Here is a 17,726-nt window from a genome sequence, read left to right as displayed (position 1 = left end):
CTGCCCACACCCAGTCTGGAATCAAGGAGATGTTAAAGCTTCAGCTGTTGCATCTACCTTGGGTGGGACCCATGCACAGGACCCTACTTACCAGTCCTCCTGGTTGGGGGGCTGGGGCTGTCATGGAGCTTGGCTGAGGCTTCCCTGTTGGCTGGCTAGAAGCAGAGGCTGGGCCCCGGGTGATTGGCTGGCTCTGCTGCTGCAGCCGAGTCTGTGATGGGGCCTGCTGGGGAGGCTGCTGTCCAAGACCTTGCTGCTGCTGTGTCTGTGGCTGGCGTGATGCTGCCCCAGAGGGTGTCTGTCTGGATGCTGGTGGCTGTGACTGCTGTGGCCCTGGAGCTACCTGCCGACCTTGTGGTTGTGCCTGGGATTCTGGCTTTGGCTGCTGTGCAGCAGGCCCAGAGTGGGCCTGCCGGGAGCCCTTCTTGCTGTCAGAGGCATGATGGTACGCTGATGGAGCACGGGATGGCTGTGAGTATTCACCAGAGCCAGGATATCCAGGCTGACCCTTCTTCGGCATGGCTGGGGCAGGGCTGGGCTGAGGGTGGGGCCGGGCCTCATGACGACCCATGTCCCGAACATGTGGTTTGGCAGCACGCCGTCCCTGTTCCTCACCAGCATGACGGCCTGAGTGCCTCCCATGCTCGCTGTGGTGCCGGTGTTCCTTGGCTGAGGCATGGCGACCTGAGCCACCCTCATCATGAGGCCACAGGCCCTCCTCGGGGGGTTCATCGTAGTCGTGGTAGCTGTGCCTGGCAGAGCCTCGCTTCTGGGTGGAGGAGACTGCATGGCCCCCATGGTGCCTGAACCGGTCGGAGCGGGCATCCCGGGGCTTATCAAACCAGTCCGTCTCCTCCTGGCCCAGGTGATACGCTTCAGAGACCAAAAACAGAACACCATCAACCCCCAAGATGTCTGCAGGGGAGGCCTAGCGGAAGCCATGCAAAGACACCAGAGTGGGCACCACAGCTACAAGCGATCACTAGGTCCCCAGCCCACCCTCCCACAACCAGGAAGCAAGGTGCAGGTGGAACAGGCAAGGTCAGCCTGCAGCAGGGCCCACTGGATAAGATGCCAGACCTGATGGGACATCTTGGGTCCCAGGGCCTCACAGGCAGGCAGGCCCCCCAGGTGCTGAGCAACTGCTGAAATCACCCCCAGCTGCCATTACCTTCACTGTCAGAAACCACGCAGTGGGAATCATCCAGGATGTAGCCCTCCTCACGCTTATATGCATGGGCCCGTGGTCCATCCTTGACATGTTCCTGGACATCAGGCATGGAGTGGCTGGAGCAGAATTGTGGGCAGGTATCCCCAGGAGGGAGGGTGCCCCCAGCAGGGCGGGGCCGCCCTAAGGGACTGACGGGACTCTCCTCTTCAGAGGTCTGGCTCCTCATGGGGGGCCGTGCCCGGCTGTGGGCCATGCTCAGGGATGAAGGCTTGGGGCCCGCTTTTTGAAGTCGCTCCACAGCCTCCCGTTCCCGTTCATACCCCTTGCCTCGGCCACTGAAATCATGGCTGGAAAGCTTCTCCCCACTGTATGCAGATGCCACCCTGGACCGGCTGCTCCCACCATACATGCGATCATCCTCCTCTGCTGTATCCCGACTGGAAACCCCATAGTACCTCTGCTGCTCATACACATTCTTCTTGAGCCCATAGGTGATTTCATCCTGGAACTTCCTGCCCCTAGAGGCCAGGCTGCTGCTAACAGCAGATGGTGGATAGGAGGCCAGGTCAGACTCCACATCCTTGGCCTCTTCAATAGGTGAGAACTTAGAGATCTTTTGCTCCATGCCCTGCTTCCGGTGTTTGCTGCGCTTTGAGGGGATGGCAGCTGGGGCCAGGCTCTTGGAGGGATGCTTGGGTCCCACAGGCCCTGGACCATACTTCTCTGCTCGAGCTCCATGTCTATAGTCGCTGTCGCTGTAGTAGTGGGTACTTGCTGGTCGTCCATTGTTCTCCATGCTCCGGTGATGACCAACCTTCCCACGGGTGTCATACGAGTCCTCCTCAGATTCCTCTTCCCCTCTGGCATAGCAGCAGGGCAGTGTAGGCCCCTCAAGGACACCTGGTTCTCCAGGCTCCTTCCCAGGTCTCCCACTGCTGCCTGGCCCCAAGGGCTCCAGTCGCTGGCTATCAGGGACAGTAGGGGTGTTGTCCTTGGTCAGCTCACTGATATCATCAATCATCACATAGTTCCGAGGAACATTCTGCTCCAGACTGGTATAGTGTGAGTCAGGGGGGTAGGTGGGGGCTGGGCTCTGGCTCACACTGCTACGGTCACTGGTCCGGGACAGCTCAGTGACCTTGCCTTGCTCATAGCTGCTGCTCACAGTTGAGCCACTGTAGCTGGTTTCAGAGGGGGCTGAAGACATGGCCACAACAGGGCTGGTGATCACCTCATAGTTAGTGGGTACCTTTTGCTCCAAGTCAGCTAGTGATGTCTGGCGAGGCTTCTGGAGTGGGGCCCGACTATCAGTAGGGACTGGAAAAAGGGTGCTCTGTGTGGTTGGCATGGGTGTTTGGGCTGCATAGTGGCTTGTGGGACGGAAAGCCTGCTGATTTGGCAGGCCAGGCTCCGCTGGGTAACTGGTGCTAGGAGGAAAGGTAGGTGCTGGGTATGTGCTAGGGACAGGGTAGATGGGTGTCTGGTGGGCTGGGAATCCATTCTGAGTTGGCCCACTACCGCCTGGAGTATACTGAGGGGCTGGAGGTGGGAACCGGGGCTGCTGGAAGGCAGCGGGGCCAGAGGGGGTGGCTGGCACAGCAGCAGTGGCAGGGAAGTCCACATACTGGCCAGCGGGAATGGTGGAGCTTGGGAGCCGTAGCTGGTTGAGCTCACTGTCTGAAAGGTAATCACGATGCTCACCAAGGCCACGTAAGGGTGGGTAGTCACGGCCACCCCGGTCTTTGGCCAATGACTCTTTGCGCTGTGTGATGCCCAGCTCTAGGTACTTGAGCTTGGCATCAATCTCCTTCTCCTCCTCGTCCAGCTCCGCCTGCTTCTTGCGCAGCTTGGTGGACTCATGTTCCACCAGCCGCAGGTCCCGGTCCAGTTCCCGGAGCAGGCTGGCCTTGGTAGCAGGGATGGTGGTGGGCCCCGTCAGCCCTCGCTGCAGCAGGCTGGCTGCATACAGCTGTGGGGGGGCCTGGCCAGCCAAGGGAAGGTGAGCCTCCTCTGGAGGGGGGCTGGGCAGTGTCCGCTTCACCTTGCGGACCAGGCCGTTGGGTGGCAGCGCCGACACCTGAGACAGAGGGAAGGGTGGGCAGCACTGAGACCCAAAGTGTGGGTGACTTGGTGGGGTATGGGGTAGAAAAACTTTGGCTTGGGCTGTTGATGCCTTGAGGCCTACCCTGCCCACCCCACTGGTCTTAGTTTCTTTGCCATGGAGGGAAAGCCTGTGATCATTTTACAGTCCTTCTTCCTAGAGCTCTGGGCAGCAGGTGGGCAGGGAGAGGAAGATTGCCTTCTGTGCTGGTTTTCACACAGTGGCTTTGAGGGCACTTGCACATCTCTGGTAGATTTGCCTTCCACTGAGATGGCTCTGGGTTTAGGACCTAGCAGCTGTAGGGGCTGAGGGCAGTAGAGGACATAGACAGGAAGAGTGCAACAGAGTGAATCCTAGGCATTATGGGAAGGGGCATATGCTGACTGCATTTAAGTTGTTGCAGGCTCTGTCTTTTGCTGCTTCCTGCCTCACTCTTCTCTAAAGTGGCATGCTACTCAGGTGCCTGCCCATCCTCCTCCTCTAGTTGTTCTTTACAACCCTCTGCCAAATCCTCTGGGCTGTGCTCTTGGACTCCATATCCCTCTGTCAGCCTTCTGCTCTCTTGGGCCACCAGAGAAGTTCTGGGTTCTCTCCAGCACTTTCTCTAGCAGAGTGGTTTTCTGCTCAAGGTCCCTTAGCAGTGCTCTCTGCACTGCCTGAAGACCCTTTACTTTTAGCTTTTGCCTTCCTGGGAGCCGTAGCTGGTTGAGCTCACTGTCTGGAAAGGTAATAACAATGCTCACCAAGGCCACATAAGGGTGGGAGCACTTGCACATCTCTGGTGGATTTTGGGATTCATGGACCACCCAAATCCCCCAAATATATTGGGGACTGTATCAGGAGTCTTACTTTTTTCTTTTGGAGGTGCAGAGAATATACTCAGGGCCTGGTACATGCTAGGCAAGTGTTCTACCACTGAGCTACATCTCCAGCCCATGATTCTGACTCTTTACCTTGCCAATTGACTACAAAAAAGCTTCCCACCTGCTTTTACCATATGTCAAAAAGAAAAAGATAGCATGCCCCAAATCTCAGAATAAAGGTGGGCCTTTAGTGGAATAAGTTTAGCTCTTTGAACTCGTCGCTCTGTTATCTGTCTTTTGTTATTTTGGCCACACGCCGTGAATGCCCATCAAAGCCTGGCCCCATATGACCAGGCCATGGGACCTGTGTATCTGGAGCCAGGTCTACCCTGCTGCTCTGACCTGCCCTCCTTGGCAGCACAGACTCCTGATCCCATTCCCTCACCTGCTTGCACACATCAGGACCTATATATACCAAGGTCTGAATACACCAGGGCCTGCACAAAACAGGGTCCACACACACCAGTGTCCCCACATATCAGGGCTCTTCACTGCCTACCCCAACAACGATCACCTCCACAATTCCACTCCAAGGCTCCTCTTTTATCCTCTCTGCAATACACCCAGAAAAGTAAATATATTCTATAATGCCTCTGGCTATTACCTCCTCTCCCCAGGGACTCTTTCTTCAGTCAATAAGCTCACATTGTGCCCCAGAAACTCTAACATACCCATCTTGTGCTATCTCACCTTCCTAAAACTTCAAGAGGCTTCCAGGGCGTTTAGGAAAAGCCCATTCTCCTTAGCCTAGCATTCAAAGTTCTTGGCAATAGGCCCTCATAAACCCCATCCTCCCTACTACTGCAGCCCATGGCCAGGTCACTTCTTTTCCCAGTATATCATTGGAAACTTAAGCCACAGATAAGAAGTCTCTATCTAGAGCAAATAAGTGTGTAAGCAGAGTTACTGAGGGACAGGTGGGGCAGGGAACATGATGAGTCAGAGAGTATACTGCAGCCCTCTGGGATGGCTTTGGGTGCTAGAACGTGGGGCTTGGCTTGCCTTGGAGCAATGAAAGCCTGACCAGGGCAGGAAGTAGGAAGTAGCCCAGTCAGAGGTATTACTGATTTCTCAGGAAACAGCCTTAAATGAGGTTTAGAGGGAAAGGTACTCCAATTGGAGATGAGAGCTGAAGAGGACTGAAGGGAGAAGTGGCAGGGATGGACTAGATATGGACTAGGGATAGGGCTATGGAGAGGTTGAGATTTCTAGTGGGGTATCTTGATGAAAAGCTGTGGGCCCAAGTGTGTCTGTATTTTCCTGGGCTGCCCTTGCTAGACTGTGGGTTCTATTGATGCACACTGAAGAATCTATTCCTCATCTCCTTCCCATGGGCCTCTGGAGCTACAGGTGACTCCATTCCCACCCCAGAAGAAACCCCTCCCTCTGGGGGGGCCCCTCGGGCTAGGCAGAAACCCCTGTCCCACCCTGGACCAGCCCCTGTGCCCATACCTGGCTACCCAGAACCCCCTGGTGCTGGTAGAGGGAGAATCTCTCTTTGGAAGACTCCTCGGCGGTAGGGCTGAGGGGCTTAGGGTCAGACAAGGACCGTTGCAGGGTCTTCATGGGGCGAGGCAGCGTCTGCTGGCGGAGAGTGCTGTCAGCTGTGAAGTGCTTCTGGGGACTCACATGAGCCTTGTTCAGCCTTTCACTGGAAGCAAAGGAGGTATCCAGGAGCCGGTGTGGGGACAGGGGTGAGACTGGTGAGTAGAGGACCTGGGGGGACTTAGGAGGCTGGCGGCTCACAAGCTGTGAGAGAGACTCTGGGGGCAGGTGGGCCTGGTACCCAATCTCCAGAGGATCCGGTTTCTTTTTTTCAAATCTGCCCAGGGGTCCTGGGGTGACGATCTGGATGCCAGGAAGATAGGGGCTGATGGCAGTTGGGCCTACAAGCTGTGGCCCAGGCATACTCTGGGCCTGCCCATCTGGTTCTGTCTGGCAGGCAAGGCTCTCTCCACGCCCAGTCTTCTCTGGTGCCGATATGTATCTGATGATCTCCACCTTGGGGTCGGTGACAGCTGTGATGTGGATCGCAGGAGAGACCCTGGGCAGCTGGTCAGGCTCTGTCTGCACAGAGCAGTCACTGATGGTCTGGATGCCCACACTGCTCATGGCCCTTGCAGTGGTGGCAGCAGTGGATGATACAGCAGTGGCATCATGCTTGCTGTCAGAGCCTGAGTCTGAATGACGGGAAAGACGGGACCTACGGCGACGTACTGGCTGCTCCCACTCGGCATTGTCCTCATCATCCGTCTGCACACTGCAGTCAGCACTCCGCCGAGGTCGGCGCCGCCGGGTCAGGAGGTAGCGGCCCTCCCCGTCCTCATCATCTGTCTGAACACTGCTGTCTGCAATCCTCCTGACCACACAGGGTTCAGGCCCTGACTCTGGTTCACAGATATCCCTCAGGCGTGGCATGGAGTGCCGCTTCTTGATACTACTGCGGGCTGCCTCCCACTGTTCCTCAGTCTGCAGTGACATGTCTGAGGCAGAGCTGGCAAGACCCCGGTGCAGCACAGGTTCATGAGGCTGCCCAGGCCCCTCTGGCCCTCCTACGGCAATGAAGGCTGTGTGGGTTAGGGGTGGCCAGTACTGGCCATTCTGGGCCAGTTCAGTGGTACCAGTGGAAGGCCCTCGGCTGGGTGCCTCACAGGCTACAGGGAAGGGGGCCTTCTGCCTCTGCTTCTGTTCCTCTAATTGTTGCTGGAGCTGTTGCTGGAGCTGCTGGATCTGTTCTAGCTGCAGACGCTGCTGAGCCAGCTGCTCTCGCTGCAGTGCAAACTGAGCTTGGCGTTCCTCTTGCTGCTGTTGCAGTACATGATGCTTAATGGTCTGCAGCTCCTGCAATTCTCGCTGCACTAGCATCTGCTCTTCCTCACGATGCCTCTGTAGCTCCACCCTCTCCCGTTCTAGCTCTTCTTGCAGCCGGAGTTGTCTCAGCTTCTCCAACTCTACCCGTTCCCGCTCTAGCTGTAGCAGCTGCTCCTGTTGCTTCCGTTGCCGCTCCTCCTGAGATGCTTCCTCTTTCTCAAGCACAGTGCGGCTGAGGACCCCACTGCTGCCCCCAGTAGCAGATTCTCCTGGTGGCTTCTGGCCAGGTGGTGGGGCAGAGGCTGGGGCTATTACAGCCTCTTTGACAGCAGTAGGGGCAGTTGTGGAAAGAGGATCTTCCCGTGCAGCCCCTGCTGGCAATTCTGGCTTTGGTGGGCCCCCTGCCCCTGGGGCCTTGGTAGCAGCAGGTTTCCCCAGGTAGACAGGCCCCTCAGCAGGTGGGACACTAGAAACAATGGGGAATCTACTTGGTGCAGGATATCGGTACAGTCCTGTAGGTCCAAGAGGTACCCTGGGGGCAATCATGGGCACCCGTGTCAGGCTGGTAAGTGGCACGGCTGTGACTCCACCAGATGCATAAGGCCTGTACATGCCACCACGTACCATGGGCCGCAGTACAGAGGCAGGCTGAGTGGTGATAGGCAGGGTTGCAGCAATTGGAGTATTGATAGTTGAGTAGATCATGCCATCAGCTGCACGTACTGTGGCTGTGGATGGCATCAGCTGTCTGACTGCTGTTCCCTGACCTGCTGTAGGCCCATACTGGGCCAGATTCCCAGGGCTTGGATGGCCCTCTGGGAAGGTAGGGTTGCCAAGAAGGCCAGGTCTGAGGGGAGCCAGACCCTGTGGAGCACTGAGCCCATGCCCATGCTGGGGCTGGTACTGCACAAGGTCAGGGCCACTGCCACCACTGCCATGCCGCCCGCCATATTGGTCCATGGAGTTGAGAGCAGCACACATGCGGCTGATCTCGCGGGCTGTGGTAGCACTATACTGAGCCAGACTAGCCTCCTGAAAGCCAACTGTGTCTCCCCGTGGGCCATACCTGTGATCTGAGTAAATATTTGATACTGAGCTATAGCGCCGCATGGGAAGTGGGTGAGTCAAAAGTTCTGTGGGATGACGGAGGTCGGTGAATGATCCATACTGCAAGCCCTGGCCTATATAGCGTCCATCTATAAAGCCCAGGCTGTAGGAGTGCTTCAGTGAGTTGAGGTCCATAGCTGTGTCTCGTCCGGGGCCCTGAAAGAGCTGTCCCAACCTGGCATGGTAGTTGAGGCCAGCCTCAGCCAAATTGGTGTCAGACATGGAGGAGTATAGCCTGCCAGGGAGGCTCTGTGGGTAGGGCCTCTGCTCTTCATGGGGCCCAGACCCCACTACTCCTTGTGCCCGGTAGGTGGGGGGCTCAGGAGCCTCAAGGTCCCTGTGACTATAGAAAGGGCTGCTACTTTGGCCAGGAGGGGCAGCATCTGCCACACTCTTCTCAGGTGCACTGGGAGCAGGGTGGAAGGTGCCAGTGCAGCTGCTGCCAAAGGGGAACTTGTAGACCATGTCACAGCATGCTAGCTGGCTCTCAGGCCTCATCCCAGTAAGGTCCAGGGCACCTGCTGGCTCTTCTGGGAGCAGTGTGGTCACAGTACCTGCGGTGCCCTCTCCCATCTGCACCACCAATGTGTGTGGCTTCCTGGCACCTGGCAGAGCATGTGATCGCAGCTCTGCAGGAGTTGCCCGGTGGGATTCAGCTCCGGGCTCTGGCACTGGGCCTGGCTTGAGGCTTATACTCTGGGTGGTACCCATCTGAGTGATCAAAATGTCCCTTCTGGCCAGAGGTGCCACCTGATTGGGCAGATTATATCTGGCAAACTTGGCCTCTCTAGGTCTTCCTCGGGGCCCCCCTCTGTATGGTGCTGTCTGGACAGCCTGTTCTACTTGCTTGACCTGGGCCAGGCACACAGGGCTACCTGAACCCTGACCAAAGTCCAGCCGGCTCTGGAAAGGGTCTCCATATACTACAGGCTGCTTTTGCTGAGCCATGAGCACAGATGAGGCCATGGTGATGCTCACGGTAGTGGTAGTGCCCAGGAAGGCATGGGTCTGCTCCTGGGAGTTAAGATTGATAACCAAAGGCTGCACAGTGGTTGATTGCCGTCCTGGGACTGGATCCAGGGCAAGGCCATACTTCCTTGCTTCCATAGCAAGAGAGGTCAAATCCATGCCCTGGTCAGTGAGAATGATAGGTGTGGGCTTGACAGCTGTGCGGAGATCCACTACTGCACTGCCAGGGGGCCTGGGGCCTGGCTCAACTCTAGATGTCCCAGGGACAGAGGAGATCCGGCACAGGGAGATGTTTTCAGCAGGAAGGGCACCCCAGCCATATAGTGCTAGCGGTCCATCTGCACCAGCACTGGGTGCTCGTGGGAAGCCAGGTGGCTCTGGGGGCAGCTGAGACACACTTGGAGGTGTTGTCTGGCTGTAGCTGTGAGCGGTGGGTAGGGTGTCAGTAGGTGAGCACAGTGGGGAGGTAGAGGCGCTGGCATGTACCATCCTTGTCTGGCTGGAAGCATCTGACGCCAGTGTAATGACCATAAAGGGAGCCTCCTGAGAAGACTGCTGCCACACCATGCGAGGTGTGCTGGGCCGGTGTGGTGTTTGTGTGCCCTGGGCTACCATAGGGGTGGAAGTGGGGGCACCAGGGCTCCGTGGCATGTCTGGAGCAGGGGTTGGACTTGGTGTTTGTGTAGAGAACTCTGCTGTGGTCCTTGAACCCAGCTTGCCTTGAAAGAACGTGGGGCTCTCTGAGGGGGAAGATGGGGAGAGAGGCGGACTAGAGCCTGCAAAATAGGAATATATCCGGGAAGGTTGAGGAGTGCCAGCCTCAATATCACTACCACTCAGAGGCTTCTCTCTGGTAGTCCGTCCACCTGCAGCAGGGCCACTGGGGGCCTGGGATAGCTCCTCAGTTTGGGACCCATAGTTTGCAGTGGTTAGGCTCTGTCCATAGCTGTGGACTGTGGAAGATGGTGAAGGACTGCGCTCGGAACTGGCTGGGGAGGTTGAAGTCATATACCCTCGTGGCAGGCTGGCTGGACAAGAAGCCATGGCCGTGGTGGCTGGGGTCCCAGGGCCCTGGGAGAAGGACATGCCTACCTCAGAGGCCGAGCTGGGGGAGGCAGCAGAGCTGTGTAGCTTGAGCGGTTCCTGAGGCTCCTTTGCAAAATGCTGTGTGACACGGACATCAGGAATAACTCGGCCCCCACTGCTGTCTGAGGAGGTGGAGGTGGAAAAGGACACAGGGGCAGCAAGCTGGGTGGGACTGGTACCAGGGGTAAGTGGGCCTTCGTTTTGCTTCATTGGGTCCATATATGCACTCTCAGCATTCAAAAATTGTTTCTCCTTCCTCTTGTCCTCAGTAAAGGCTAGGTCCCGAGAGGAAGCCTGCCGCATGCGGACTATGCTTTGTGATGTCTGAAGGATCTCCTCGTATACAGCTGCTCCCAGGCTGGCTGGAGTGCCCTCTGTGGCAGGTTGAGCAGCCCTGCCATAGTCACGGTCTGGAGTGTCTTGGTATTCAAAGGAGCCCTGGCCCCGAGGGCCTGTGGGCTGAGGGGGTCCCCCATCGGGGCCCCGGGCCCCTGCCACCTGGCTCTGTTGACGCTGGAGAAGCTCTGCTTTTCTCATCATCTCTTCATAGGCCTCCTCAGCACTCTTGAGGGGCCGCCCAGAACTGGGAGTGGTGGAGCTGCCTGAGGGCAGCTCAGTTGGTGAATAGAGGGACATGAAGGTGGGCAGGTTGTACTCACTGCCTGACTTGTAGAGCCGGGTGGGGCCACCATCCAGGGCCTCAGCCTCTGAGTCCAGTGAGGGTGAGGGTGAGTACTCAGAGCAGGAGGAGCGGTGTAGCTCTTCCATCTCAGCAGCCTGCCTCAGCTCCTCTGTGGGGGATGCATCCTCGATGGGTGACAGGTTACTGGGTGGTGTCTTGGAACGCTCACGCCGTCGCTGGGCCCGTAGCTCTTCCTTGTCACGCCGTGTCTTGCGGGCCGTGCTCCGGATGCGCTGCTGTTCTACTTCACGCATCTTCTCCTGTTCACGCAGCAGCTCCTCTTCTTCCCGAAGCTCCTCCTCCTCCGAGGAGTCCTCAATGGTAGGCAGCAGAGGCCCATGGGATCGGTGCCGGGCCTTGCGCTGCTGTTTAGCTTCTTCTAGTCGTTGCCGACGGCTGGGGCTGCTGTCGCTGTCCTCTTCTAATGAGGACAGAGAGGTGGGAGAGGTGCCTGATGTGTAGCTGGGTGTGGAAGCAGGCAGTGTAGAGGAGTGCTCCCCACGGGAGCGGTCCTCAGGCGAGCCTGTCAGGCTCTCCATCTCCAACTCGGGCTCCCGGTCCAGGCTGGGGTCAGGACCTTGGCCCAAGTCTAGTTCGTGGCTATAGCTGCCTGTGCTATTGAGCTCAATAGTCTTGAAGCGGCGGAGCCCACCCTGCAGGGCTCCATTGCCATCAGTAGCCTCTGCTGGGCCTCCCTCAGAGAGCAGCTCCTCATAACCTGTGGTGGCATTGTGGGGCAGGCGCCTCTTAGGCAGTGCTACTGGTTCTTGGCTAGGCTCAGGCCTGGGCCTGATACCAATCTTCTGGGTGCCATGTTTGGCCAGGCTATGCCCAGAGGTAGAAGTGTCATCCTCCTCCAGGTTGTCTTCCTCAGCACTCATCTCTAGGATCTGCCGTCGCATGAATTCCTCATCAGTCAGTTCTGCTGCCCGAACTGGGGGCTGGGGTGGAAGAGGGGACAGGCCACTCTCACTGCTGTCTTCCACATAGTCATGTCTCAGCTGGCTGCCAAAGTCATCTGAGGACTCGGCTGTATCCCGCTGCTCCCTCTGGCGCCCCCACTCCAAAGAGTTTTCCTCTTCCTCCAAGATATCCTCTAGCTCTTCATCTGAGTCAAAGGCCTCAGGCAGGATGGACAAAGAGCGAGGCCTCCGCTTCTGCTCCTCACCAGTGCTGCTGGAGGGTGGCTTGCTCTGTTCACCACTGGAGGGCACTGTCTGGGCTTCCAACAAAGGCCGCATGCTGTTCCCCACCTTGTGGAGCTCTGAGGGGCTGGGTGGGCGTGGCCCAGTCACCCCTGCACTATCTAGTTGCTCCACTTCCTGCTGCACAACACCTGTGATCTCACTCTGTGAGCTAGAGATGCCATCAGAGGAGTAGCCTGTGTCGCTGAGGCTCTGTGGGCTCCGAGACAGGTCTTGAGAGTAAGGCTTGCCCACTGGTTCCTGTAACAGAGTAAGAAGCAGACACTGATTCCCAACACTCCCTATCAATCCCAGGGCCCTGGGGAAAGGCCACTCTACCTCCCAAGGGTTTAGAGCCCACCACCCACATCAGTCTTTGAAAATGTCCCATGGCGAGCTCAAAAAAAGCAGCCCTAGATCTTTAAATAAAAACTTTACTAGATAAAAGGGTGTCAAAATCCAGCAAAACATTCAACAGGATGCCATAGGACAAGTTTCAATCTTGAAATCTCCAGGCCTGCTGGAGCCTCACCCAGGCTTTCCTTCTGCTGGGGCATCCCTAATCTTGTCTGCAGCCCCTAGGGACCTGTCCCAGGTCTATATCCTTAACTCCCCAGGAAGGCAAGTTCTTCCCCAAATTGTCCCATCTGAAGGCCAGGGACCCTGGGAAATAAACATGACTGACCTCTGCTTCTCCACCCTTGGGGGCTTCTGGAACAGCCTTGATGACAGGAGTGGCAGGTTCAGTCCTCTTCACCCCACTCTTTAGTTTAGGAGTTCCAGGGATTTGAGTAGTCTCTGGAGGTGGCTTCGGCATAGGCTCAGCTTTAGCAGGGACTCCTGTCTTCTTTTCCTGGGCACTGCTTGGGGTTTTGCTGGGTTCAGAAGCCTTGAGGGGCTTGGCCTGGGGACTGGCCTTGGTGGGCAGGGCACTGGCTTTGGTGGGCAGGGGGCTGGCCTTGGTGAGTGGGGGACTGGCCTTGGCAGGTAGGGGCCCTGATGGCTGGCTCAGTCCCTGTGGCCCTTTCTGCTTCAGAGGGACTGCTGTAGCACGGTGAGGGACTCCTGCAGAGGGCTGCTGTGAAGTGGGAAGCGGCAGGGGGGTCTGCTCTCCCAGGCTGCCCTCCATTAGCCGCTTAGTTTGGCAGTTCAGACAGAGCCACTCGGTTTTCTGCAAAGAAATAGGAGGGAGGTTGGAAAAAATCACAGACATTAAAGTTCTCAATGAATATTTCCATGGTGATTTCTATAAAGTTAGGGAAGAAAAAGTCTTTCCAAGCATGACACTTAAGGTAGAAGGAGGAAAAGACTGATAGATTTATTGCCCCAGATGATAAATATCCCCATCCTTAAGATGAAAATATACAAAGTCAAATTATAAATGTCCAACTAAAAAGAAGGGTCAATTTCTTAACCCATAGGGAACTTTCATGGGACCAGAAAAAGAGAACTAAGGAACAGGGGAGTATGGGGAGCCACTCTGAATGATTCGCGCCTTCCATCCTGAAGTGAGAGGCTTTGACCAGTCACTACATTTTGTAGTGGTCTGGAAGTTGTCCTGGTTCAGGAAGTTGAGGGTGCATCTTCAGATGTAGGTGTGTCACCCATGGGGTTGAGCCACACTCACCTATTCCTTTTTGCCCTGTTTGGGATAGAATGTTCCATGGAAATGCCCTTTGTGTGTCCCCTTCTCTTGCTCTGCCTTTGGGTGTGGCCTTCCAAGATGTCAGTCAACCTTGTGACAGCAGACATCAAGAAGCTCAACTCCCTGAAATCTGACTCCTTGCCTCATTTGAATGGCTTCTCCTCAATAAAAGGGTTCAGCACATTCTCTCTCTCTCTCTCTCTCCCCTTCCCTCCCCCCTCTTTCTGTAGACCCTTAAGGTCAGAGGAGCCATCACAGGACCCCAAAGAAAAAGGTATCTCTGTCTCTTGTGTGGTTATTTCGTGCAGCCCAGTTCACCTGGAGTGACCCTGAGTCGTGAGGAACGCAACAGGGGAGGCCAAAAGCATTTGAAGGATCTGATCCCAAGCATAAGGGAAGGCTGGGGTTCCAACCTTAGGGAGAAAACTAATCCTTGGGGGCTGGTTTGGAGCTCAACAGTCAGGAGTCCATGCAGAACAAAAATGGTATCCAGATATGAATGCATCCTGGAGATACTGCCCTTTTCTGGCCTCATGTCTGACACCATTCTCTTACATTTCCTCAAGTATAGGCTGTATTAGGAAGCAGCAGACTCCTGGGGATAGACTCCTGGGAGAAGCCTTGATTTTATTGTTGTTGTTTTGTTAGTACTGGGGATTGAACCCAGGGGTGCTCTACCACTGAGTTACATCCTCAGTCCTTTTTATTTCTTATTTAGAGACAGGCTTTCACTAAATTGCCCAGGCTAGACTTGAATTTGTAATTATTCTGCCTCACTCTCCCCAGTAGATAGGATTATAGAACTGTACTTCTATGCCCAATGAGAAGTCCTGTTTGGGATGGAGCTGAGCAGTCCTTTCTGCTCACACTCTCAACCCAGGTCACTTTGTCTAAGGCCAACAAAGAATCTCAAACAGAGGCTTCCTCCTTCCTTCAGGGCTTTGGACTGTCAGGGTCATCTACTAGAACTGAGGGCTGAATACCATAGTCATGATTAAGACAGAAAGACAAGGACTGACATGTGGCCTTCTTGGAAACCATAACTTCCAACAGATCATTATAAATATGACATATTAATGGTAAAGCTCTTAGAACACCATAAATTGCCAGGCACAGTGGTACATGCCTATAATCCCAGTGGCTATGGAGACTAAGAAAGGAGAGTCATGAGTTTTAAAGTCAAAGCCTCAGCAATGGCGAGGTACTAAGCAACTCAGTGAGATACTGTCTCTAAATAAAATACAAAATAGGGCTGGGAATGTGGCTCAGTGGTCGAATGCCCCTGAGTTCAATCCCCAGTACCAACCAACCAACCAACCAACAAACAAAAAAACCCCATAAATCAAATATAAGTCTTCCAGCCCCAAGTGGTTGCACAGGGGTAATAGCATTTGGGACTCTTGGATCCTAAGTAGGTGACTCTTGTAGCAGATCTGAAGCTGACAGGGACATTTCTCCTGGGATCCTCCTCCAAGATCAGTATTTGAGTCCTTGCCCTGGTCCATGTGTGGTAGTGGGAAATGAGGGTTATAGCGTAACACAGAGCAGGGCCCTGCTGACACCTGTGTCTGTTCTTTCCCTTTGAGTGTAGAAGGTTTGGACTCCTTCCTTCCTGCTGCTATTCATCCTGGGTACCTAGACATTCAGGCTCCATCAGCAGCTCTGCCACTAGATGGGCCATTATGAGAACCACAGAATCACAGAACCAGGGTACAGAGAAAGGAGGTAGCCCTTGGCTTTTACTGCCCTAGGCAGGCCAAGAGCCTCAGTACACTCACCTCCCACACCATCTCTGGTCCCTAGCCCATGTGGCAGATTCTTGGAAGCTTGGTACCCACCACGGTGCCTACCCTCATTAGGCCACAATGGCAGATGCCATGTCAATGATCTTCCCTGGTTTGATGCTCACAGAGTTAAATTCCACTTCTTTGCCCTAGGTCCCAGCAGAGGCCAAACTGGGCTTATTATTCCAGGTGGAGGCTACTTCCCTGGAGGCTAAAACTTCTGTTCTTCTCTGATGTCCAACCCCTGCATAAGTCTTTGGCGGAGGCATAGGGCAGTATAGGGGACACTTCAGAAAGCCTACATGTATATACTTACCCTGCTCCCTATAGGGACCAGCCTAGAACCAGTCCAACAGCCTTAGACCTAATCTGATACTCTTAGGTGTCCATCATACAAACCCCTGTAAGTTAAAATAGGCTGGCCACTGTCTGGGTCTTAGGCTCATTAGGTCTGGCAGGTCCATCCCAGCAAGGTATCTGAAGTGTCTGAGGAGAGTGCTGGACAAATGGGTACCAAGCTTCCAAGGATCTGCCATATGGACTAGGGACCAGAGACAGTGTGGGAGGTAACTATACTGAGGGTCTTGGCCTACCTAGGGCAGCAAAGACCAAGGGCTACCTCCTTTCTCTGTACCCTGATTCTATAAGCCTGTGGTTCTCATAATGGCCCATCCTAGTGGCAGAGCTGCCAATGGAGCCTGAATGTCTAGGTACCTAGGATGAACAGCAGCAGGAAGGAAGGAGTGCCAAGCGTCTACACTCAAAGCTCCTTTATTCATTAGGGCATGGGAGAGCATAAAACCTAATCTAAAAATCCAAGTCCAGGGCTGGGGATGTGGCTCAAGTGGTAGCGCGCTCGCCTGGCATGCGTGCAGCCCGGGTTTGATCCTCAGCACCACATACCAACAAAGATGTTATGTCCGCTAAGAACTAAAAAATAAATGTTGGAAATTCTCTCTCTCTCTCTCTTTCTCCTCTCTCCTCTCACTCTCTCTTTAAAAAAAAAATCCAAGTCCATGTGCCCCATCTTCAACCTAGAAATATAATAGAAATATCCTATGTCAGAGAGGACTGTGAGAGGTCAAAAAGACCTGGGGAGATGGAAGAGAGTTCTGGAAATGAGAAAACAGCCGCTTCTCTAGCCCTTGAATAAACATGATGGGGTTAAAATCTTGGCCCAGACAGGGGGCTGGCTCAAGTCAATGCTGCCTTGACTATACCTTGGTTCTCTGAATACATCCATCTAGGTTAGGTCTCTCGCAATTAAATTATCTGCCCCGGCCCATCTTGGTGGCTTAGAACCCGGGGTATCCCACCTCTGGCCTGCAGACTCCACTTCAGAAGCAATAGTCTAAATAAAGCAAGGGTACCTTGGAAGGGTGGTCTGGATGGAGAAGACAAACCCAATGCCAAATGCTCAGGAGCAGCTCTTACAGAGGCCTTCTTACCCAAGCTCATGGGCGCTGCCCTCAGAAGAGCCTGTCACCTGTGGTCACATGCTCTCTGGAGCTTTGCTCCTTCACAGATTTATTCCTGGAGGCAGCCAGGTTGCAGAAAGCCTGCCTGGTTGGCTCTCTTGCTCCTGGCTCTACTATAGCAAGCAGTGAGAAAGAGAGGGCTGGCAGGAGAAGATGTGTGAAGGGCTAAAAATAAACACTTGATCTGGCTGCTGGAGGCCCTTCCCCAGCCCTCTGGGAGTGGGAGAAGTATACAAGGCATTGGGGCTAGTAGGGGTAGAGACAGGGAAGATCTGACACAGGCCCAAGTCTTCTGGGGGCTGGGGATGGGTGGAAGCAGGTCAAGTCAAATCTCTGTGCCTTAAGAATGTAATACAGTTGCTGAGGTCTCAATTCCCTTATTCATTCTATTATCAACTCTCTCCACCCCAATGAGCCCCACCTCTACCTCTGATCATTCATTCCTTTGTTCTTCTACTCACTTGTTCACTTAATAATTCCCTCATTTCAGTGTTAATTTCCTCATTTGTTCATTCATTCACTATACACATTTTCATATTCTTTAAAGAGCTCTATCCAGCCCCAGCCCTGGGGCATTAGATACTTGTTTGCCTCTTAGCCCCTTTGGCAAGTGGGCAGAGGATGGACAATGGAAGCTCTGATAAAAACTTCTGTCTTACTGCCCTCTCTCCGGCCTGTCCTGGTATAGGAAGGTACAAACCCCCCAAGGACAATCATAACTTCAAGGTGGGAGGAGATGCAGATGTGCGTGTATCAAATGTAGCTCAGTAGCTCAGAGTATCACTGTTTAGGGTAAAGGAGAAGTGAGTTGACTGAGACAATTGGTAGGGCATCCCACAAGTGTG

General features: G+C 54.7%; 1 protein-coding gene across 2 annotated transcripts in view; it reads right to left on the bottom strand.

Annotated features, from left to right (window-relative positions):
• Positions 1 to 17,726, bottom strand: part of Bsn (bassoon presynaptic cytomatrix protein) — a 104,949-nt gene that overhangs the window by 8,198 nt on the left and 79,025 nt on the right. For both annotated transcript variants that reach the window (XM_078043186.1, XM_021727469.3), the window contains exons 4-7: positions 12,660 to 13,145; positions 5,588 to 12,235; positions 1,172 to 3,248; positions 92 to 873 (exon numbers count right to left, since the gene is read on the bottom strand). In XM_078043186.1, coding sequence (XP_077899312.1) covers positions 92 to 873; positions 1,172 to 3,248; positions 5,588 to 12,235; positions 12,660 to 13,145 — 9,993 coding nt within the window. The remainder of the gene's footprint in view (positions 1 to 91; positions 874 to 1,171; positions 3,249 to 5,587; positions 12,236 to 12,659; positions 13,146 to 17,726) is intronic.

Source organism: Ictidomys tridecemlineatus, chromosome 3 (assembly GCF_052094955.1).
Source record: "Ictidomys tridecemlineatus isolate mIctTri1 chromosome 3, mIctTri1.hap1, whole genome shotgun sequence".
Lineage (NCBI taxonomy): Eukaryota > Metazoa > Chordata > Mammalia > Rodentia > Sciuridae > Ictidomys > Ictidomys tridecemlineatus.
Note: the sequence above shows the minus strand (reverse complement) of the source record. Positions and strands in the feature narration are given on the sequence as shown.